This window comes from Gopherus flavomarginatus, chromosome 2 (assembly GCF_025201925.1).
Source record: "Gopherus flavomarginatus isolate rGopFla2 chromosome 2, rGopFla2.mat.asm, whole genome shotgun sequence".
Classification (NCBI taxonomy): domain Eukaryota; kingdom Metazoa; phylum Chordata; order Testudines; family Testudinidae; genus Gopherus; species Gopherus flavomarginatus.
The window spans coordinates 4244433-4267333 of NC_066618.1; the positions used below are offsets into that span (position 1 = coordinate 4244433).

Here is a 22901-nt window from a genome sequence, read left to right on the forward strand (position 1 = left end):
AACTGTAGGATCCTATAGAATGTCGTCATTACCAGGGGTCTTCCCTGTTGTGATCAAAAAGTGGGTGTGTATGTGCATGCTGGGGTGGTAATTTGTTTAGGAGCATAGGACTAGACAGGATCTCCTGGGTTTCTGAGTCCAGTCATTTGCTTTCACAGGACACCTGGTCAGAGGATCCCGTTCATGAGCGTATCCATTTCAGTAGTCCCACCAGTTCACATGCAGATGACTGGATTCGGACTTAGTCTATGAGTAGCCCCGTTGAAGTCAATGGGACTTAAGAACATAAGAGCAGCCATCCTGGGTCAGACCAAAGGTCCATCTAGTCTTCTGACAGTGGCCAGTGCCAGCTGCTTGGGAATGAACAGACTAGAGCAATTATCGAGGGATCCCTCCCCTGTCACCCACTCCTGGCTTCTGGCAGTCAGAGGTTTAGGGGCACCCAGCATGGGGTTCCATCCCTGACCATCTTGACTAATAGCTATTGATGGACCCGTCCTCCATGAATTTATCTAGTTCTTTTTTGAACCTTGTTATACTTTGGCCTTCACAACATGCCCTGGCAATGCGTTCCACAGGGCGACTGTGCGTTGTGTGAAGAAATACTTCCTTTTGTTCGTTTTAAAGCTGCTGCCTATTAGTTTCATTGGGTGATCCCTGGTTCTAGTGTTATGTAAAGGGTTAAATCACATTTGCTTAGTCACTTTCTTCACAACATTCATGATTTTGTAGATCTCTGTCACATTCCCCCTTAGTCGTCTCTTTTCTTACAGTGAACAGTCCCAGTCTGTTTAATCTCTCTTCACATGAAAGCTGTTCCATACTCCTAATAATTTCTGTTGCCCTTCTCCGTCCTTTGTCCAGTTCTAATATGGTCTTTTTTGAGATGGGGCGACCTGAACTGCACACAGTGTTCAAGATGTGGGCGTACCATGAATTTATATAGGGGCATTATATTTTCTGTCTTATTATCTATCTCTTTCTTAATGGTTCCCAACATTCTGTTCGCTTTTTTGACTACCTCAGCACACTGAGCAGATGTTTTCAGAGAACTATCCACAATGACTTCAAGATCTCTTTGTTGAATGATAACAGCTAATTTACACCCCATCATTTTGTATATATAGTTAGGATTATGTTTTCCAATGTGCATCACTTTGCATTTATCAACATTGAATTTCATCTGCCATTTTCTTGCCAAATCACCCAGTTTTGTGAGATTCTTTTGTAACTCTTTGCAGTCAGCTTTGGACTTAACTATCTTGAGTAATTTTGTATCCTCTGCAAATTTTGCCACCTCACTGTTTACCCCTTTTTCCAGCTCATTTATGAATATGTTGAACAGCCCTGGTCCCAGCACAGACCCCTGGAGGGTACCACTATTTGCCTCTTTCCGTTTATAACTGACCATTTATTCCTGCCCTTTGTTTCCTATATTTTAACCAGTTATTTATTCATGAAAGGACCTTCCCTCTTTCCCCATGACTCCTTATTTTGCTTAAGAGCCTTTGATGAGGGGCCTTGTCAAAGGCTTTCTAAAGGTCAAGTACACTATATCCACTGGATCCCCCTTGTCCACGTGTTTGTTTGACCCCCTCCAAAAATTCCAATAGATTGATGAGGCATGATTTCCCTTTATGAAAACAATGTTGACTCTTCCTCAGCGTATCGTGTTCATCTATGTGTCTGATACTAGTTTCAGCCAGTTTGTCTGGTATTGAAGTTAGGCTTATCAGCCTGTAATTGTCAGGATCGCCTCTGGAGCTTGTTTTAAAATGGCGTCACATTAGCAATAGGGCATACCATGGTTAATAGTTCTGCAATTTCATAGTTTAGTTCCTTCAGAACACTTGAGTGAATACCATCTGATCCTGGTGACTTAATTTATCAATTTGTTCCAAAATCTTCTCTATTGACACCTCAATCTGGGACAGTCCTCAGATTTGTCACCTAAATAGAATGGCTCAGGTGAGGGAATCTCCCTCACATCCTCTGCAGTGAAGTCAGATGCAAATAATTCATTTTGCTTCTCTACAGCTAGTGGTCTTGTCTTCCTTGAGTGCTCCTTTAGCCCCTTGAGTGTCCAGGGGCCCCACTGAACGTTTGGCAGCTTCCTGCTTCTAGTATACTTAGGGTTTTTTTTGGTTTTTTTGGGCAGTTAGTTTTTGTGTCTTTTGCTAGTTGCTCTTCCATTTTTTTAATTTTTTTTTGCCCTGCTAAATTTTTCTTTTCCATTTAACTTGCCAGAGTTTGTCCTCTTTTCTATTTTCCTCACTAGGATTTGACATCCATTTTTTAAAGGATGTCTTTTGGCCTCTAACCATCTCTTTTTCTCTGTCACTTAGCCATCGTGGCATTTTTTTGTCCTCTTATTTTTTTTTTTAATTTTGGCACACATTTCGTTTGAGCCTCTATTATGGTGTTTGAAAAATGTTTCCATGCAGCTTGCAGGCATTTCACTCTTGTGACTGTTCCTTTTAATTTTCATTTAACTAGTGTCCTCATTTTTGTGCAGTTCCCCTTTTTGAAGTTAAATGCTGCTGTGACGGGTTTCTCTGGTATTTTCCCCAAATAAGGGGAAATTTAATTAAGGATGATTTAACGTATAAGGATGTTACATTTAATTACATTATGGTCACTGTTACTGAGTGGTTCAGTTATCATCACCCCTTGGATCAGATCCTATGCGCCTCTTAGAACTAAATCAAGAATTGGCTCTCCCCTTGTGAGTTCCAGGACTAGCTCCAAGAAGCCATCATTAATGGTGTCTAGAAATTTTATCTCTGCATTCTGTCCTGAGGTGACATGTACCCAGTCAACATGGGTGCAGTTGAAATCCCCCATTATTAATGAGATTTCTGTTTTTGTAGCCTGTCTTACCTCCCTGAGCATTTCCTAAACACCATCACCATCCTAATCAGGTGGTCAGCAGTATATTCCTGCTGCCATATTCTTATTATTCAAGCATGGAATTTCTTTCCATAGAGATTCTGTGGTACAGTTTGATTCAGTTAAGATTTTTACTATATTTTACTCTATTCTTTCTTTAACACATAGTGCCATAATTCCTATAGATTGTGTACCCTGGAATTACCATGTCCCATTGATTATCATTCCACCAAGTTTCTGTGATGCCTGTTATATCAATAACCACATTTAATGCCAGGCACTCTAGTTCGCCCATTTTAGTATTTAGTCTTCTACAAGCACTTATAAAGTGTATCAATATTTTGTGGGCTGCCTGCCTGTGATGTAATTGAATAGGGCTCTCTTTCGTTGACTGTTTCTCTTCTGCTGCTACCTGCACTTTATCAACTTCCATCCTCTTCTCTTTACTAGGATGCAGGGAATCCCCATTAATAGATCCTCCGCTAAGGGATGTCTTGGTCCGAACTGTGTGCTCCTAGGCACCTGTTGGCTTTTCCCCAGCCCTTAGTTTAAAAATTCCTTTGTGACCTTTTTAATTTTACATGCGAGCAGTCTGGTGCCATTTAGGTGGAGTCCACTTTCCCTATACAGACTCCTCCTTTCCCAAAAGGTTCCCCTGCTCCTAATAAACCTAAATCCCTCTGCTAAACACCATCGCCTCATGTACGCATTGAGACCCTGCAGTTCTGCCTGTCTAACTGGCCCGGTGTGTGGAACTGGGAGCATCTCAGAGAATTCTACCATGGAGGTCCTGGACTTTACTCTCTTACCTAGCAGCCTAAATTTGGCCTCCAGGACCTCTCTCCAATGTAATCGGTACCTACATGTACCACAACCACTGGCTGCTCCCCTTCACTGCAAATAAGTCTATCTAGATGTCTTAAGAGGTCTGCATCCTTCACACCCCTCAGGCAATTCACCACGCAGTTCTCCCGCTCATCACAAACCCAACTCTCTACATTTCTGATAATCAAATTCCCCCTTACTATTACCTGTCTCTTCCTAGTAACTGGGGTCCCCTCCCCCACAGGGGAATCCTCAGTGTGAGAGGACACCATGACGTCAGCTGGAAGGAGAGTTCCAACTATGGGATCATTTCTCTCCGCTCCAGGTTGATGTTCTCCTTCCCCAGGACTTTCATCCTCCTCAACAGCACAGAGGCTGTCAGGCAGGGGGGAACCACTCTGCTGTGCCCTGGAAAGTCTCCTCTGTGTACCTCTCTATCTCCCTTAGCTCCTCCAGTTCAGCTGCTCTGGGCTCAAGAACCCATCCTCAGTCTCTGAGAGCCATGAGCTGCTAGTACTGTAGGCCCCCATACGCCACCTGCCCACAGGGCAGGTACCCGGACATGCTGCATTCAGTCCAATAAATTGGATACTGCCCACTCTGCCACTGGACTCTGCCTGCATTATTTGTACTCTTGCAGGGTGTTGTTTTTTGGGGGTGGGATGTTACTGGCCTAAGTTTAGGGAATATTTGTTAGGTGTATTTGGCTCTCATGCTCCCTGTCTAAATTCCTTTGCAAACCTCTCCTTTTTGCTAGCTCCTCTGGTCACCTACCAGCTGGCTTTTGAAACCCCTGTTCTCTATGAGTTAGACCAGTCCCCATGAGCCATAGAAGAGACAATTCCCCCTCCCAAATCACTGACCATCCAACTAGGGCGGAGACACAGGACAGGAGCGGTGGAGTGAGGGCACATGGAGGGTGAGGCTGGGGGCTTGGGCCCGGGAGATGGAAGCCATGCAGCTCCGGGTGGGAAAAGGAGGGGAAGGGAGGAAGGTAAGGTTACAGGACAAGGAAGCGCGTAGGGTTGGGAGGTATGAGTGAGCAGTGGGAGAGGTCAGGATTATGGCAGGACCTTGCAGTGGGGGACGAGGAGCTTCACTGGCTGCTGAGAGAGGCACGGAGGGGTTCACATGGCTGGAGCAGTGGCATGTTGGACAGACTAGGGATGGGATGTGGTGGGCACAGACAGAAGAGGGTTACAGCAGTTGAGGTGGCCAGCCCTAGAGTCCACGGATGGCGGGCGGGGGGCCCATCTGAGGCACACTGTCTCTGAGAGATCGATCTGTGGTATGACTCCACCGGAGGCCCTGCCAGCGCAGGCCTGGCCCTTTAGTCCAGGTGCTCACGGCACAGACAGATGGTTTCCAGAACAGGTGAGAGCCCATGTCCAGGAGCGTGGGGGCTGTTGGGTGCACTCTGGTGTCCTGGCTGAGCTCCTCACCACGGCCCCGGGCGGCATGGTGTTCCTGTGCTGTTAGACATTTCTCGTTCACCAGTCAGCGGGGCTGCTTTTCCCCTTTGTCCAGAAGAGGTTTGGGGCCTTGTGTCCAAAGGAATCAGGGCAGAAATTCCCACCCATCGCTGCCGGGATTCTGGGGGCTGCTCCTTAGATGGGGAGCGTTTGTGTCATCCCTGGATGCTGACTTCCCCACACCCCAAGGAGACGTGACCGGCTCTAGGACTGACTGGCTTTCTCAGAGGTAAACTATGAGGCAGCCAAGGGCTTGGGCCAGCCGGGGCTTGAGATCGCTGGATACAGTTGGGCACAGAGCTGGTGAGCGTGGAGCAAGCTGCCCTGTGACCAGCCCAGCACAGCCTCCTGTTGGTACAGCACCAGAAGTGCTCAGACAGCCCCTCCTCCTGCCTGCTCTGCCGATGCCTCAGTTCTCCCCTATCTGAACCTACATCTCTTCTGCTGGGCCACTGGATCCGAGGAGAGAAGCTGGAAATGGAAGAGACCTACTGGGCCCCCTAGAGCAGGGGTGGGCAAACTATGGGCTGTGTCCGGCCCATCAGACCTTTTAATCCGGCCCTCAAGCTTCTAGCGGGGTTGGGGACTTGCCCCACTCCATGCATGCCATGGCTCTGTGCGAACCGCCTGGCTGTGCCTCCTCATAGGAGCCAGAGGGGGGCATGCCGCAGTTTCTGGGACCTGCTTGAGGTAAGCGCCGACCGGAGCCTGCACCCCTGACCTCCTCCCACACCCCAACCCCCTGCCCCAGCCCTGATCCCCCTCCCACCCTCCGAACCCCTCGGTCCCAGCCTAGAGGATCCTCCTGCACCCCAAACCCCTCATCCCCAGCCCCACCCCCAAGCCCTCATCCCAACTCCCTGCCCCAGCCCGGAGCCCCCTCCCGCACTCTGATCCCCTCAGCCCCAGCCCTAGAGCATCTCCCTTGGCTAGTTCAGGAGCGCCCCCTGCAGTCCATTCTCCAAGGTTGTGCTCGCTCTCTTGTCCCAGACCTCCCTTTTGCCCCTACTCCTCACAGCTTTCCCAGCTCGTTGGGCCCCGGCATGTGCAGCAAGCACGGACATAAGAGCGTTGCCCCAGCCCCTCTCCAAGGAGGCAGGACTGTCTGAGTTCTCTGCCAGGCTCTGGCACAGGCTCGCTGTGTGCCCTGGGGCAAGCCATGCGACTTCTGTGTGTCTCGCTTCCTCTGTGTGCAGTGGGGGTGCTAAGATCTCACGGGGGTTGGGGCTACGAGCTCAGTTCCTGCAGGTTTGTAAGATGCTGTGAGGTCCTCACAGAGTGCTAAAGGAGGGAACAGTTTTATTTATTATCGCTAAACTACTCCGCGTCGGCCTCCCGTTTATTTCAGGACATGGCTCCACCCTGCCTCCTTGAGTCTGCATCCTTCCAAGGACGTGCTCAGGGGCAGCTCCAGGTCCAGCACGCCAAGCGCGTGCTTGGGGCGGCATGCCGCAGGAGGCACTCTGCCAGTCGCCGGGAGGGCGGCAGCCGGCTCCGGTGGACCTCCCGCAGGCGTTCCTGCGGAGGATCCGCTGGTCCCACAGCTCCGGTCCGCCAAAGCCGTGGGACCAGCGGACCCTCCGCAGGCACGCCTGCAAGAGGTCCACCGGAGCCGCCTGCCACCCTCCCAGCGACCGGCAGAGTGCCTCCCGTGGCATGCCACCCTGCTTGGGGCAGCGAAATGTCTAGAGCCTCCCCTGGATGTGCTCCAGCTGATTTCATTGATGTCCCCTCTCTGCTACCCTGGCCCCCTCTGTCCATCTAGTACCAGCTCGTACCACTCCTGAGCCTTCTACTTTGCAGCTCAGGCCATCTAGAACAGCCTCCTGGGACCTCGTGGCCTCATTTTCCAAATCCCTTGCTTGTAGCCCCCCGGCTGTGTATGGGTTAACCCTGCAGTGTTGTCTGGGATCCATTGGCCATGAAAGCCACTAGGCCGTCAAGCTGTATGCCGAGGTTTATTGCCTTGATCGTTGTGTTTTAGTTGTCTGGAGGTGCAGCACATCAGTGACTCGCAAGGAAATTCTCCCACCCCAGGAGACTTCGGCCAACAGTTCTCAGAACTTGGATGTTGGTCAAGTGAGCCATTTTCATCTGGACCCAGGCACGTGGGTTTGGCGACCAGAGCCTCCATTGACTCCAGTGATCAGCTTTCCTTCAGGGACCGAACTGTGGAGGGACAAGCCTGACTTTAGGCACCTGGGTTGGCACATCTGGTCCAGAGACACCCTGTACCTATGGAGTATGTGTGTAGGGGGCATAAGTAAAAGCAGAGTGAGGCAGTGTCTTCAGCAGATATTATAAGCCAAGCAGTTAAATCGGGAGCGGGGGGGGGGCACATGACTCCCCCTGCCATGCATCACCTCGGAGCTGGACTTAGGGGCTACATAAAGGCGTTTCCTCTGCTCTAGGCAACACTTTCGCAGGCATCCGCCCCACCGCTAGGAACCATTTCCTGTTACTCAGCCTGGGTTCCCCTTTTCTTGGTGTAATCCTATTTCCTCCTGGGGAGGCCCCCACGGAACACCCTGAAGAATTCCTCACCGTCCTCTGTGTTCTCAGCCTTCAGCCTCTTGTAATCTCTGTGCTTAGCCCAGCCAGACACATAGTCTGGCCTGTAAATCCTTCAGCTGCTTGTCTCCGTCTCCCTGGGTGCTGTGGGCTGATGGACTCTCCCCTCCTGCTCAGAGACCTGGTGCCTAGGCAGCCCCCCACAGTATTGGCTTTGACTGCCCCTCTCTTATCCTGCAAACCCTTTTCCTACCCCCCCACCCCAGGCTGAGCCAGCTCTCAGCATGTCCTGCTGGCTCTGTTGCTGGGTGGCATTTGCTGAGCTGGCCCCTAACTGGTGGGACGGGTCCCGTTACAGGTGCAACACCCAGGATTACATCTGGCACAAGGGAATTCGCTGCGAGTCCATCATCACCGACTTCCAGGTGATGTGCGTGGCCGTGGGCTCGGCGGCACTCGTGGTCCTGCTGCTCTTCATGATGACCGTCTTCTTCGCCAAGAAGCTATACCTGCTCAAGACTGAGAATAACAAGCTGCGCAAGACCAGGTGAGCGGCCTTGGGAGCGGGAAGGGGCCCGGTGGGGAGGGCAGGGAGAGAGCCCAGCGGGATGCGGGAGGTAGTGGGAAGGAACCCAGCTGGCAGCTCACAGGACAGGGTCCATGTGCTAATCAGCTTGTACCATGCCCACTTGGGGCCCCCCAGGAGCTGACCTGTCTGCTAGCTTACAGGGAGTATGCTGGTCAAGAGGGCACCATGCAGCTAACCTGGGAGGGGAGCATCCACTTGTCTAACCCATGGGGAGTGGGAGGGTACCTGAGCACATGCCAGCCACCCCATGGGATGCCAGTGAAAAACAGAAGGGGACTTACCTAGTATCCAAGGGGAGTGACTGCCTGCCAACCCCCGGGGGCATTCCTGCCCCCTGGCCCTGCCAGCTGGGGAGGCGACACTGTGGAACAAGAGGGCTCACCGATTTTAGGCCAAAAGCTGAGTCAGTCTCTCCCCAGCCTTAGAGGGAGAAGAACCAGGCTGCCTGGGAGCTCAGGGTACAGGGGACGGAGCAGGGCTGGGGAAAGGCTAGAGATGCTGTGGAGCTCTAGCCTGGCAAATCCCCAGGCTGCGGGCCTTGCTAAAGGCCAAACAGGTACTGGGGTTGCAGAGGCTGTAGCATGGAGTTAGGTGGAGGCAGCTGGTCTGACCCCCCTTGCCAGTGATGAGTGGCCTTTTACAGACTGCGGTTTGCCCCAGTGAGCGGGGGCGAGATAATGACTGGCAGTAGCCACTGAGGCAAGGTGGGGACAGAGGGTTGGGGGTTCCCCTGGGAGGGGAAACTCAGAGCGGGCTACTACAGAGGGCAGAACCCCAGGATAATTGAACTGGGGGCCTGAGGCAGGTGAACCACTGGCCAGCAGAGGGCGCTCCAAGCTGGAATTGAGCTAATTCCCAGGACAACCAGCAGGAGGCGCTACACCACTTCACTACAGGCAGACTTAACCGAAAACAGCCCAGAAAGTGATCCTGTCTTCAGCATCCGGACATCCAGTTCCCAATGGGATCCAAATCCCAAATAAATCCATTTTACTCTGTATAAAGCTTATACAGGGTAAACTCATGAATTGTCTGCCCTCTATAACACTGATGGAGAGATATGCACAGCTGTTTGCTCCCCCAGGTATTAATCACTTACTCTGGGTTTGTTAATAAACAAAAGTGATTTTATTAAGTATAAAAAGTAGGATTTAAGTGGTTTCAAGTAATAACAGAACAAAATTACCAAGCAAAATAAAATAAAACAAAACATGCAAGTCTAAGCCTAATACATTAAGAAACTGATTACTGGTAAAATCTCATCCTCAGAGACATTGCAATAAGCTTCTTTCATAGACTAGGCTTCCTAGTCTGGGCCCAATCCTTTCCCCTGGTCCAGTCCTTGTTCCAGCTCAGGTAGTAACTAGGGGGATTTCTCATGACTGCAGCCCCCTTTGTTCTGTTCCACCCCCTTTTATAGCTTTGGCCCAAGGTGGGAATCTTTTGTCTCTCTGGGTCCCCACCCCTCCTCCTAAATGGAAAAGCACCAGCTTTAAGATGGATTCCAGTATTGTGATGTGGCCACATGTCACTGTAAGACCTCATTCTTCATTACCCACATCACTACACAGGAAGGCTTACAGGTAACTAAACCAATTCACAACCAGTTGTCCTGGTCTATGGAAGCCATCGAGATTCCAAGCCACCATTAATGGCCCACACTTTGCATAATTACAATAGGACTTCAGAGTTATCCTTCATATTTCTAGCTTCAGATACAAGAATGATACTTTCATACAAATAGGTTGAACACACTCAGTAGATGATAAGCTTTGTAATGAGACCTTTTTGCATAAAGCATATTCCAGTTACATTATATTCACACTCATAAGCATATTTCCGTAAACATATGGTGTGCAACATCACAATGGTGTCACACAGCAGGGTGTAGGGAGTGCCCCAGGCCCAGCAGGAGTCTACTGGGAATGGTGTAGGACAGCAGGATGTAGGGAACGCCCCAGAACCCCAGCCCCAGCTGCAGGCCCTTGCACTGTTTCCCCGTGCAACGTGCATTCATCCACGCACCAAGGAATTCCCCATGGCACAGGAGGAAGTGGCTGGGTTGGTACAGGTGCAGAGTAATGGGACAGCCTCATGAGACGCAGCATTGTGCTCCCGCTTGGCACAGCTTCACACTCCAGAGACCCGCGGAATCCCTGCCAGAGCCTTTGAGTTATGTGTGGAGCTGCCGCGCTGGGCAGAAGGCTGCCTGGCCGGTGACCTGGAACAGTTTCGTCCGTCTCTGTTATTCTTGTCAGCTAGTAAATCTCCTGGGTGAAATCCCAGACGTGCGTAGCAGCGAGCGAGCTACAGGAGCAGACTCTTCCCCCTCAGTGTGAACAGCCTCAGCAGGAAGGGCATTGGGATCAGGCAGGAGGGGTCATAGGGTGACTGGATGTCCCGTTTTTAAAGAGACAGTCCCGTTTTTTGGGACTTTTTCTTATATAGGTGCCTATTACCCCTCACCCCTGTCCCGTTTTTTCACAGTTGCTATCTGGTCATCCTAAGGGGTCATAACGTGTCTCTGACTCCCTCTGGTTTGGGTTTGTCACCATCTCAGCAGGCTGAGATCTCTGCCAATAAGCAGAGTCTGGGTGGGAGACCTCCCAGAGAAACCCCAGTGGTGTGGGTGAGTCAGTAGGTGGTGCTCTTACCACTGTTAGTACTGAAGCAATGCCCCTGTCTGGTGCTAGGGGGCGCTATGCTGCGGAAAGTGCCATCTTTTGAATGAGCCATGAAACAGGTGCTGACAATTTGCGACTATCGAAGATCCCCTGGCATTTTTTGGAAAAGTTGGAGTATAACCCCCCGTGTCCTAGTCAGAGTCCAGTCTGGATAGTTAGATTCTGCCTCTCTAAATCCTCTGGCAGTATTAAGTGGAGAAGGTATTCTTCACGACTTGTGCCAGGCTGTTGGGTAGTGTTGCTGTGTGCTGTTCATCAGCTGATGCCACCCACCCCAGAGGTGGCTGCATTTCAGTGAGTAGGCACTTTGAAGTCTTGGGCTGCAAGGCTTTATAGAAATGTCAATCATCGCTGTTACCCTGCAACATTTTTAATACTTTAACATTCTTTAGAAACACTAACTAATTAATTTTCATGGCCCCCATGGGAGTTGGAGGTTATTGAACTTCTCTGGTCTAAATTATGCAGGAGATGAGACAAGATGAGCCCTTCGACCTTAAGATCTCTGATTCCCAATGTTAAAGATGGGGAAACGGAGGCACACAGCAGCAGTTCGTGTCGTCGCTGGGCTTAGAACCCAGGAGTTCCTGGCTCATGTTGTTGGGCTCGGACCCATAGCCCACCTTGCTGCTTGGTGCTTGTCTCTTGGGCAAAGGGCTGTGTGCCAAGTCATGCATCTCTTAGGGGCAGCTCTCAGCTTGTGTTAGCAGAGTAAAGGGATAGGGCAGCCTTACCGCTTCCCTAGCCCCAGTGAGTTCTGGAGCGCAGAAAGACGGCCTTCCCAAAACCATCCCAGCTCCTCAAGAGAGACCCAGCTGAGCTTTGCCTTTGCGTCCCCAGACTATAGATGCATGTTACTCTCTGCCCTGAAGAGACTGGAGAGGAAAAGACTGAGCTAGCTGCTGGAGTCACCCCCATCCTGTGATCATCCATCTGTTGGCTTTGTTGACCTCTGATTATACCCCCAAGCAGCACAGTGCTGGACTGCAAAGGCTTGTAGGATCCCCACTGCCTGTGATGGACTTGACAAGCTCAGCTAGATTCCCATCCCTCGGGGCCAGGCAGGAGGGCTCCCTAACGAATGGTTAATTAGTGTTTGTAAAGTGCCTAGTGTTATTATTAGGAAGTGCTTTGCACTGCCTGGTTTGAATGTCCCAAGCGATGGGGCGCTCAACTCTCTCCACTTGGCGCCGATTCCACAGCCCAGCTAGCCACGCCTCGCTTCTAACACTTGGCCTCATTTTTTCCCTTTCTTAATTTCATCCCATTGCTCCAGCTGGCGCCCCACAGCCCCCGCTGTCTGTTCATTAAGCCCCCTCCCTCCGTGGTGGGTGCACTCTGCAGGATCATGCAGACTCTTCTCTTGCATTCCCTCAGGGCTAGACATCGATAGTTCTTTGTCCCGAAGAGCCCAGCAAACTCTGCAGTACACAGGACATGTGAATTACTTCAGCCCTCTCCGAAATGCAGCCAGCTCTGGAGTGACGCCTGGTAGCGGTTAACAGCGCACACAACATGACACAACACTGTAGTGCGGCAGTGAAGAATTCTCCATCCAGTGAATCACAATCCTTGGTGGTTCATTAGCACTCTTTACATCTTCAGAGCACTTCCCAGGCAGTAACCATTTTTGTAACCCCCCATCACTGAGGTCGTTAAAGATTATTCCCATTTTATAGATGGGGAAACTGAGGCATTGAGGGGACATGATTTACCTTAATGCTATGAAGAGGGTCATTTTCAGAGCAAGGTTTAATCCTCACGATTTCCTAGCTCCCAGTCTTGTGAGCAAACCTCTCAGCTTGCAACACAAGAGGAGATTAAGAGGAGCGGATTTACATTTCTTCCATTTGAATTTGGCCAGGACACTTGGGGTCTCACCCCAGCCTCTGCACAATGGGGCCCAGGGTTATTAAGGAGCAGAGATGGACTGGCCCCTGGGTTTCTGAAACTGTCCACAAAGTCGCAGCATGGCACAAGCTCATGCATGTTTGCCAGCCTGCACTCGGCTCCATGCTTAGATGCACCCACCCTCTGTGGCCCTTTTGGATGAGGCCCTGATGCAGAAGTGGGTGGATGTGGCATAGTGGGGGTGACCCTGGTGTCTCAGGGAACGAGAGGAGCTGGCTGGCTGACTGGTGCCCATTCAGGGCTTGGGATTCTCAGTGGGATGAAAGAGCCTCTGTAAATTGGAGTGGCTCCTTTCAGATCTAAATCCAAGCTCTAACGAAGCCCAGCTGCTGGGATCGGTGCCTAGCGGCTGCCCCTCTGTGCAGCCTGGGAACTGCCTTGGACTCTCCTCCTGAATGACTGGGGGTCATGGGGCCAGCCTGCATGTCAGCACGTGCATGCGGCACTTTTCTCCCATTCGCCGCAGGCACAAATGCAAACGAGCCAGGCCCCGGGCCCTGCCTGAATGCACAGCCACAAAGCGGTTGTCCCTTCTGTCCTTCCTCGGGGGAGGCGCGGGAAAGAGCTTTGCAAAGCCCTCAGCAGCTGCTGCTCTGCATGGGGCTTCTTAGCTTGGCAGCAGCAGATGGTGTTTTGTCCATTCCCAGGGCTAGGAGCCTCTGGGGAAAACCCAGAGGGACAGATTCCACCAGTCACCAGCCTCTGGGCCTCAGGTCACCGAGGGGGCAGGGGGAAGGGTGCTGGCCGTCAGTCCAGCAGCATCACCCCAGCTGCTTCGCCTGACCTGTGTGAACATGCATGGAGGGGCATGCACGAGAACGGTGTGTGCACACTAGTGCAGGGTGGCACAGCAGGCATGGAGAGAGTGTGCTATTGTGTATGGGGGAGGGGTGTGCCCCAGTGTCCATGGAAGAGTGTGTAGTGTGTGTGTGTGGGGGAGGGCATATGCTTATATCAGGGCAGCTGCCTGTTGAGTTACCCCCCACCCTTGTGGCCAGAGGCGTTTTTGCAGCAGCCTGCCTCTGTTTCCCCTAAAGATCTCCAGGCAGTTTTTCTCATGACTAACAGCCCCTCCCTTCCCTCCCCCGCCCCCCCGAAACTATTCAAAACAAGCTGCAGGCCACAACACCAAGAGTCACACTCGGCTCTGGCTCTTCTGCCCCAGCCTGCTCCGCACACAGCGACCCCTCCCACTCAGCCCTTTCTAGGCGGAGCTCAGCCATTTCGGTTTCCTCCTTTTGCCCACCGCCCGCTGTGCTGCGGGCGAAGGCAGGCAGCAGATCTACTGCCCTCCTGCGGAGAGCTCCTCCCAGCGGGCCTGCCCCACCCTGTCCTGCACCCTGAAAAGGATGGTGTCCTGAGTTTTTCCCATTTCCACTACTAATTCCTGGGACTGCTGCCTCTCCTCCAGCGGCCACCATTTCCTGAGCCATTGTTCGTTCCATTGTTCCTGGAACGGGGTCTTCTGGGTCTTTCTAGGATTAAAGGGCCAGTGTACCTGTCACAGTGCCCATGAGCGGGTATAGGCATACCTGGTCTAATCGGTGGAGATGTGCGTGCAGCATGGCGTGGGTGTGTGGAGACACTCATGTGTGCACGCGATGCATTCAAGTTCATATAGGATGGGGAGTGAGCATATGGGTATGTAGGCTGGCTTGGGAGTGTGTATACACCAGCGTGCCAGGCGAATGAATGTGTGCAAATGGGCCTAGAGGTGAGGGTGCGGACGAGTGTGTGTGTGTGTGTGTTTGCACGCACATACCAGTGTAGCTGTGAGTACAGGCCAGTATATGTGAGTGTGACCGTGGTGAAGGTCAGTGTGGGCAGCGTGTGAGGACTCCAGGAGATGGCGCTAGCACGGCCCCATCTCCGACTCTGCCTGTGACAGCAGTCCCACTCCCTGCTGTTAGGGAGGCGTCCCTAGCATGAGGTGCCTCCTTGTGCCATCGCTCTGTGCTAGCAAGGGTGCATGAAGCGAAGGCCTCTGGGAAGGCGCTGGGGATGAGCTGGGTGGAGGGCCAGGGCAGGAGGGGCTGGGAGCTGGGTGTTGGAGGGGAGGGTCGGTTGGCTTGGCATGTGCTCCTTGCTGTGTCTTGACTGAGCTCGTGGGGCCTGTTGACTAATAGCCACTGGCCAGCATGTATGTATGTATTATCCTAGTAATACTTCCCACATTATCTGTATCCCAAGCATTTAAATAGACATACTATACCTATGGAGGCCACTTGGCCTGCCCTGCGTCATAATCCTGAACAGTGATGTTCAATAGCCCATAACTCTTTGCACTGGCCGAGGGAGGCCTTGGCCTGACTAGATAGGCAAACTGTCGGCATCAGGGCAGCTGATTATGTCTTCAGAACAATGGGAAAGGAGCTGCCCACAGGACCTTGGTGGTGCTTTCATTCCCCCTAGCACCTGGAATGTCCATATGTGACATTAGGATATTGGATATTAGGAAACACTATTTCACTAGGAGGGTGGTGAAGCACTGGAATGGGTTACCTAGGGAGCTGGTGGAATCTCCTTCCTTAAGAGTTTTTAAAGCCTGGTTGGGATGATTTAGTTGGGGATTGGTCCTGCTTTGAGCAGGGGGTTGGACTAGATACCTCCTGAGGTCCCTTCCAACCCTGCTAGTCTATGACACAAAGCCAAGGGTACGTCCCTGTCTGGAATATATGGGGCACACCAGGCTCACCAGCACAAACACGTGAAAGCTGAATGACGGATGCGGTACCTTTTTCTGGTAAACAAGTGGGGTATGAAAGACCGGTTTCAGGGCGTGGCTTTGGGCAGCCTGCCTTCTGCGTAAGGTGAATGGAACATCGCATGGGATGACTCTTCTGGGGCCCATATCGCGTAGAACCTTTTCCCTGTGCCATATTAATCAGTGTGTTATTTGGTCTCTTGGGTATATTTCCTAACCAAAGGGTGGTCAAGCAATTGACTGTACAACTGATCAGCAGGCTGCTGACCTCTCACCATTTGTGTCTCCTCTCCCCGTTGGCAGGTACCGAACGCCGTCTGAGCTCCACAACGATAACTTTTCCCTGTCCACGATTGCCGAGGGCTCCCATCCAAATGTAAGGAAACTTTACGACACCCCATGTAACCTCTCCCCTCATGCCCGTGCATTGGCTTACTATGATAACATTATCTGTCAGGTAACTCGTCTTCTTCATGTCTTCCCTTCTGCACGCCTCCCCCTCCCCACAGCCTGCACTGGCCAGGGGCTGCTTCAGCACGCGCATGCAGCGTCACGGCACAGAGAGCGGGGGCACTGCGGCTAGTGGTGCCAATAGGCTGGCACTGGATCAGGCTGTGGTGAAACCCCCTGGCCCATAGCCACAGGCCTGCCCCTGGGAGCAGTGCAGAGGGGAGTAGAGGTGTAGGTGACTCCCGGGCCCCTGTGACCGGCTGCCCAGCAGGACGCAGCAACATGTCTTGGACTGTAACCCCACCCACGAGAGTTGCAGTGCCTGGCATCCTGCTCACTTGTGATACAGCAGGATCCTGGCAGGAACTGGGGTGGCGTAGGGAGTCCGGGCAGGAGCCTGCGGGGCAGGACAGGGTGGGAGCCAGGAGCAGTTTCAGGTCTGAGGAGAGAGAGTGCAGGGGCTGAAGATGTCCGAGGTTCACACACTTAGGAGGGAGTCGCCACCCATGGAGGGGCCATGGGAAGGGAATGCAGAGTTCAGGGCCCTGCCGGGGGGCACAGAAAGGGTTTGCTGGGGATGGTTACTGGCTCCAGGGGGGATGTCTGCAGGCTGGGGCCGTGGACTCACTCTGGGGACCCTGACATAGACACTGGTCTGAGTGGGGCTGCCACTGGCCGAGGTTTTCCCAGGACTGTCCTGGGCAGTGTGGAAGGGTGCTCTGCACCCACTGCCAGCCAGCCAGTGTTGTGGGCTCAGGACCATCCCAGACCTCCTGGTACTTCATACCTCAGAGGTGGCAGCTGTTAGCCCGAGTGAAGCCGCTGGGTGGAACGTCCTGCTCTCTCTCCCGCCTTCTCACTGGCGGTGCCCAGAGTGGCCCCTCTCTCAGGGCAAACTCCAGAACAGTAATGGTGGGAGTGGGGAGAAATCTCCATTTCCTCACCCCTGTTCTCTGACACTGAGCGAGGCCCCTGATCCTCGCAGGCTCTGGGAGCTTGCCCTGCTGGAGCAGGACCCCCTGCTCAGCCTGTGCCTTGCACTCTGAAGCAGCCTCCGTCAATGCCGTAGCTGCTACCAGCCAGTCTAGTCAGCGTCTCCCCCTTGTCGCTCATTTCGGCTTCTTCCCCTGCCCTCCCTCTGTCGTGTCCATGCTCACGTGGGAGTGCTGTGCAGGCCTGGATGGCAGTGCAGCATGGCTTGTCTGTGTGTGTCCCTGTGTGTCACTCACTTTCTCCAGCAAAGCGCCGTGGGGCCTGTGAGGTTCTGAGGCCCTGTCTAGTGCAAACCCCTATCCCATGTCTCGGGGCCTCGCTGGCTGTGTCGGGGGGGAGTGGACCCTGAGAAAGGGATAAAGACCCCAAGGCATGGGCATGGGGGAGAGGCACTGTGAGCCCTGGGTGTTGTAAGTGGAAATAGGGGTCTCAAGCCCTCAAATGGGTGACACAGAGCTCTGAAATGGGAGAGGCTGAGCTGACCCATGACACAGGAGATGCTGTGGGACCCAGCACCCCCAACTGTGGGGCATTCTAGGCACTGTGCCCCCAACCATAGGGCATTGCAGGACCCTTTCTGTGTGGGACACTGTGGGCACTGTTGCACTTTGTGGAACCCTCTGAATGTAAGATTTTGAGGGACCCATTGTGTCACCATGCGTAGGACATTGCAGGGTCCTGCCATGCCATATCTGGGATGATGTGGGTCACTGATCCCTGAAATCCAGGGAGCATTTTTCCCCCCACTCTTTCTCTGCCCTCCCTCCGGCTCCCTCCCTCTCTCTCCCATTTCCCCGGTGCCCCCAGCTCACCTCTCCACGTCCCTATGCCTGCTCTGCCCCCTTGGAGCAAGCAGAGTTCCTTGGGGAGTGAGTGGTTCTGACACAGCAGCATGGGGCAGCTAGATGGGACACAGCCAAGGACAGGGTGCCTGAGAGATCCTGCATGACCCCCTCCAATTTCCCAGCAATGGGGTCTTACCTCAGGAGGCCACTCTTGGCCTGTCCAGGTGGGTTTGCAGCCTGCTGAATCCTCCAGAGGCTCGGCTTCCTCTCTGTGCCTGACCAGGGGCACCGCCCAGCTCCTTACTCCCTGTCAGAAAAGGGAGCCAAAGATGCAAACTGCAGAGCATGTCCAGCTAAGGGCAAGTACAGGACAGATGCTCACCCACAGCTTCCATTTTGCCTCTCGGTAGGAAGGTGTTGTAAGGTTAGGACCTGGGTGCAGAGAATGCCACCATTGGGGGTGAAAACTAACCTGTTATCTCTTGCAGGGCCGGCTTTAGGCCAGTTCCCCTGATTCCCTGGAATCGGGCCCCGCGCCTTAGGCATCTTTTTAATTTTTAATATTTTTTTAACTCACCTGGCGGCGTGGAGGGTGGGGCCGCTTTGGGTCTTTGGCGGTCTTTTGGCAGCGGGGGGGTCCTTCAGTGCCACTGAAGACCCGGAGCGGACCCCCCCGCCACCGAAGTGCTGCCGAAACCCCGGTCTGCCACTGGGTATTCAAATCGGAACCCGCCGTTCATAAAGCCGGCCCTGATCTCTTGGTCTCCTCTTCCCATCTCCTGACTCACACCTGAAAGTGAGCATTGAGTCGCAAGCCAGAGCCTCTGGAGCCCTGGGCAGCACTGATCGCAGACAGTTAGTACAGGTGCAGTCCCAGCGCCAGAGCGTGTACAGGGCTTTAGAGAAGACTCAATGAGAAACCGGTGCAGAGAGCAGGTGACAATCAGAGAGGAGGGCAAGGGTGACCTGCAGCGTTTATTGCGATTAATCTACCTCTTCTAACGATCCTGACCTTTGGGTAGGACAGAGAATGATGCTCACTCTTCTATAGCTCCTTTCATTGGGGAATCTCAAAGTGCTTGGCACACACTCCCACGGCACCCCTGAGAAGAAGGGAATGGATATATATGGATCACTTCACCCATGACTGAAACGCAGCCCGCTCTGGGGTGGATCCCAGCACTTGATTCACAGCACACAGTAACACTGTGTGGTACAGCTAGTTGAGGCTAGAAAGTGCAGTGTCCCCTCTGGCTGATACTGAAACAGCTCTGCTAGATTTCAGGCCATGGGAGTTTGCACTTATCCTCCAGAGCTCAAAAACACTTCCCCACAGTTGGAATAATATTGCCTTATGTTTCAGAGGGTGAAAATCAGAAACAGAGATAAGCTAAGTGACTTGCCCAAGAGCATGCTGGGAGGCCAGTATCAGGGTTGGGACAAGAACCCAACTCTCCTTATCTCTCACTCCTCTCACCACAACTGGCCGTCCTTGGTTCGTAGCCATCAATCTCCCTGTCCTTAGGTCTATGCACTAACCCCCTGAGCTGAATGGCTCGCGGGGGACTGGGAGGAAAGATCCCGAGGGCTCCACTAGAGAAATGAAGAAGCCATTCGTTTCCCCACTCCAGGTGGAAGACATTGGTCATATCTTGAGAAATATGAGAGAAACTTAGCAGCACTAATATATGGGCCGTTTGGCATCTGGATCTATGAGGCTGGGGGACCATCAACCATCAGTATAATCAAGTCCTCTGTCTTCTCCACCTCCCCTGGTCTGACCCATTGCTTCCCAGGTCCATCAGCTGCCTAAGTTGGCTGGGTAAGGAGCTGTGCACGGGAGCTGGCTCCCTTCTCCTGACTGCTCTGCAGATCAGCATCTTTCCTGGTCATTGTTACATCCCATGGGCTAGCTCCTGTGTAATGGGAGTTTGGCTCAGCAGAGAGGAAGGAGTGCAAGGATCAGACCTGTTCCAGCACCTCCCAGGTGTCTTCTCCAAATCCTGTGCTCTGGCTTCGAGCTGCTTCATTTGTTTTCTTTCCCTCCTCACCAACACAAACAAAACCTTGCAGCAATGGCAGACTGGATGGCTTCAAGGATTGGTTCCAGATGGTGGCACTTTCCCCTTCTAGGGCCTGGCTTTGAGTCCAGTCTAGCGGTCTGTGGGAAGCAGGCTGGGGGTGTCTGGATTTCAGAATCCACCACCACAGCTGACCATAGGTTTGAACTGGCCCTGGAGAATGAACTGCCCTCCATCCCCAGAGTGGGGCTAAGGCAGGCAGATCGGCAGAGTGAGGTGTGTGAGAAGTTAGAGGGCTCGCTGGGGGAGTCCCAAAGTAGGGAGCCCACCCAGATGGTCCCCTCGGCCTTAAAATGTATGAATCTTCCACAGAAGCTGTCTAGGCTGTACCTGTCCTGTGTACACAGAGGGGAGCTCAGGCTCCAGGGATATTAATCTAGTACCTTCACCACACTCAGTTAAATGGAGGGAAAACTGGTAAAGAGAAACTGGACTAAAGATGAGTATTTTGTGACAGGGGAACTACCACTGGACAGATCTGATCAGCTTGGAGCACTTTGAGTCTCAGAATTTGCATCTCTCGCTCCACAGCTACATAACCACGGTTACTCGATGTGCAAAGCATCAGTGATTGGGATGGCATTTAATTAAGCCTGCTGGTCGAACGTGCTACTGTAGTGTGTCACGTGATTAGCTAACCCTTCTCTGGGCTCTTGCCAGGCAGCCAGTTTCTCAGCGTAGCACCCGCTAATAGCTACGAATTCATTATTTGTTGCATTTGTTTTCTTATATGCAGTATGTTGGGTACTAAAATCCTGCAAGGAACCTGCAACTGCCTAGGTCTTCATTATGCTGCCTATCATGGCCATGCAGAACTTCACAGCACCACTGGGGACAGAGCTCAGATCCTCCTCCTCATCCAAAAGCATAGGATCCTAGGAGTTGAGCCAAAAGAGAATCTCCTTTACCTGCTAGAAGTATAGCACCTATGACACACAGCATAGCAGTACTGATTCCATCCAGTAGAGGGCAGTGCTGCAGATACAGTATTGACCTTTCACAAGGCTGGACTCATCTCTCTCTCTAGTGGCTGGAGGTCTGGAAGTGGTGTTAGTCACTACTAATGGCTTTCTCCTTTTAGTTAAAGGGAGCAGTCCAGAATGCCTTTAGATCCAAACGTACCATCTCACGCCTTACTAGAGGCAGATTCCTCCTGATTTCTGGAGTGGCTCATGGCACCATGTTCATGTACAAGTAGCAAACCTCCCATCAATGGATTTGATTCATTGTCTGTAGAATTATTGTTCTATGGAGTGCAGAGTAATCCCCCAAATCACTGAGGGAATTGATGGTGCAATGGTTGCGTAGCACAGCAGAGAGGCAGCATGTTAACATATCAGCACGGCAGGATCAGTCATTAAAATCTCTGTATCCAGGGGAGGCAGGGGTCAGAAAAGCAGAGGCTGTTGCAAATAGGAGTGGAGGTGGTGTGGCGGAGCGGGGCTGAAAGGCTGTGGGAGGCAGGACTGGCACAGCAGGAGTGAGGCGGCTCGGCAGAGCTGGGAAAGGACCCAGAAGTGGATGAGCAGAAGGGCTGCCGGATAGGAGCCAGGTGCAATGGGCAGAGGTGTGGGCTAGCCTGGAGCTGCTGGAGGCTATGCCAGGCCCCAGGGGATGCCATATACAGCTGTCTTTGCAATCCTTTAACATTCATGTGGTAATGTAGATTTTACAGCCCAGAGGGCTTCCCAGTGTGGCAGCAATATGCAAAGGACATCTGAAGGGGCTTGAGCAAGTGGGTTAGGCTCTGCTGTTTGAGGCCCCCAGAAAGATCCCCAGGAGCTCTTCATGCTCCCTCCAAAAACAGCAGCTCCCTCTCAGACACCCAGCTCACAGCCCACCAGACGCCTTGCACCATCCATAATGCTGGGGCCCTGCCGAAGAAGCTCCTCCAGGAGCAAGGGGTGGTGACGAACCTTGTCCGGCTCCGATGAGGGTATGGCATTGGAGCACCTGGCAGCAAGGATTTTTTTTTTTTGAACATAAGAACAGCCACACTGGGTCAGACCAAAGGTCTGTCTTACCCAGTGTCCTCTCTGCCGACAGTGGCCAATGCCAGGTGCCCCAGAGGGAATGAACAGAACAGGGAATCATCAAGTGATCCATCCCCTGTCGCCCATTCCCAGCTTCTGGCAAACAGAGGCTAGGGACACCATCCCCGCCCATCCTGACTAACAGTCATTCATGATCTATCCTCCATGAACTTATCTAGTTGTGGTGTTTTTTAACACTGTTATAATCTTGGCCTTCACAATGTCCTCTGGCAAGGAGTTCCACAGATTGACTGCATTGTGCGAAAAAATACTTCCTTTTGTTTCTTTTAAATCTGCTGCCTAGTAATTTCATTTGGTGACCCTAGTTCTTGTGTTACGAGACAGAGTAAATAATGCTTCCTTGTTTACTTTCTCCACACCACTCATGATTTTATAGACTTCTATTATATCCCCCCTTAGTCGTCTTTTTTCCAAGCTGAAAAGTCCCAGATTTATTAATCTCTCCTCATACGGAAGCCGCTCCATGCCCCTTATCATTTCTGTTGCCCTTTTCTGAACCTTTTCCAATTCCAATATAAGAAGGGGTGAAGGATGGTATACGATGAGGAGGCTGGGAATCAGGACGCCCAGTTTCTATTCCTGGTTCTGCTGCTGACTGGCTGAGTGACTCTGCCTCAGTGTCCTCGTCTGTAAAAGAGTAAGGTGATGACACTTATAGGCACCAACTTTCCCCAGCGCCGGTGGGTGTTCGTGCCTCCCTAGCCCCGCTCCCATTCCAACCCCTTCCCCAAAGTCCCTGCCCCAACTCCGCCCCCTCCCTGCCCCTATTGGACCCCTTCCCCAAATCCCCGGCCCTGCCTCGTGCCGCGTTTCCCCTCCTCTGCCCTCCCTCCCAGCGCTTGCCGTGTGAAATAGCTGTTTCGTGGCGCAAGCGCTGGGAGGGAGGGGGAAAAAGCGGGCACGCGGCGCGCCCAGGGGAGGAGGTGGAGGAGAGCTGGGGCATTGGGGTGGGG

At 52.5% G+C, this 22901-nt stretch overlaps 1 protein-coding gene across 1 annotated transcript in view; it reads left to right on the forward strand.

Annotated features, from left to right (window-relative positions):
• The window catches only part of CSPG5 (chondroitin sulfate proteoglycan 5), a 34899-nt gene that overhangs the window by 10631 nt on the left and 1367 nt on the right, over positions 1 to 22901 (forward strand). The window contains exons 3-4 of the mRNA XM_050942543.1: positions 8056 to 8244; positions 15889 to 15961. Of these exons, the coding sequence (XP_050798500.1) occupies positions 8056 to 8244; positions 15889 to 15961 (262 nt within the window). The remainder of the gene's footprint in view (positions 1 to 8055; positions 8245 to 15888; positions 15962 to 22901) is intronic.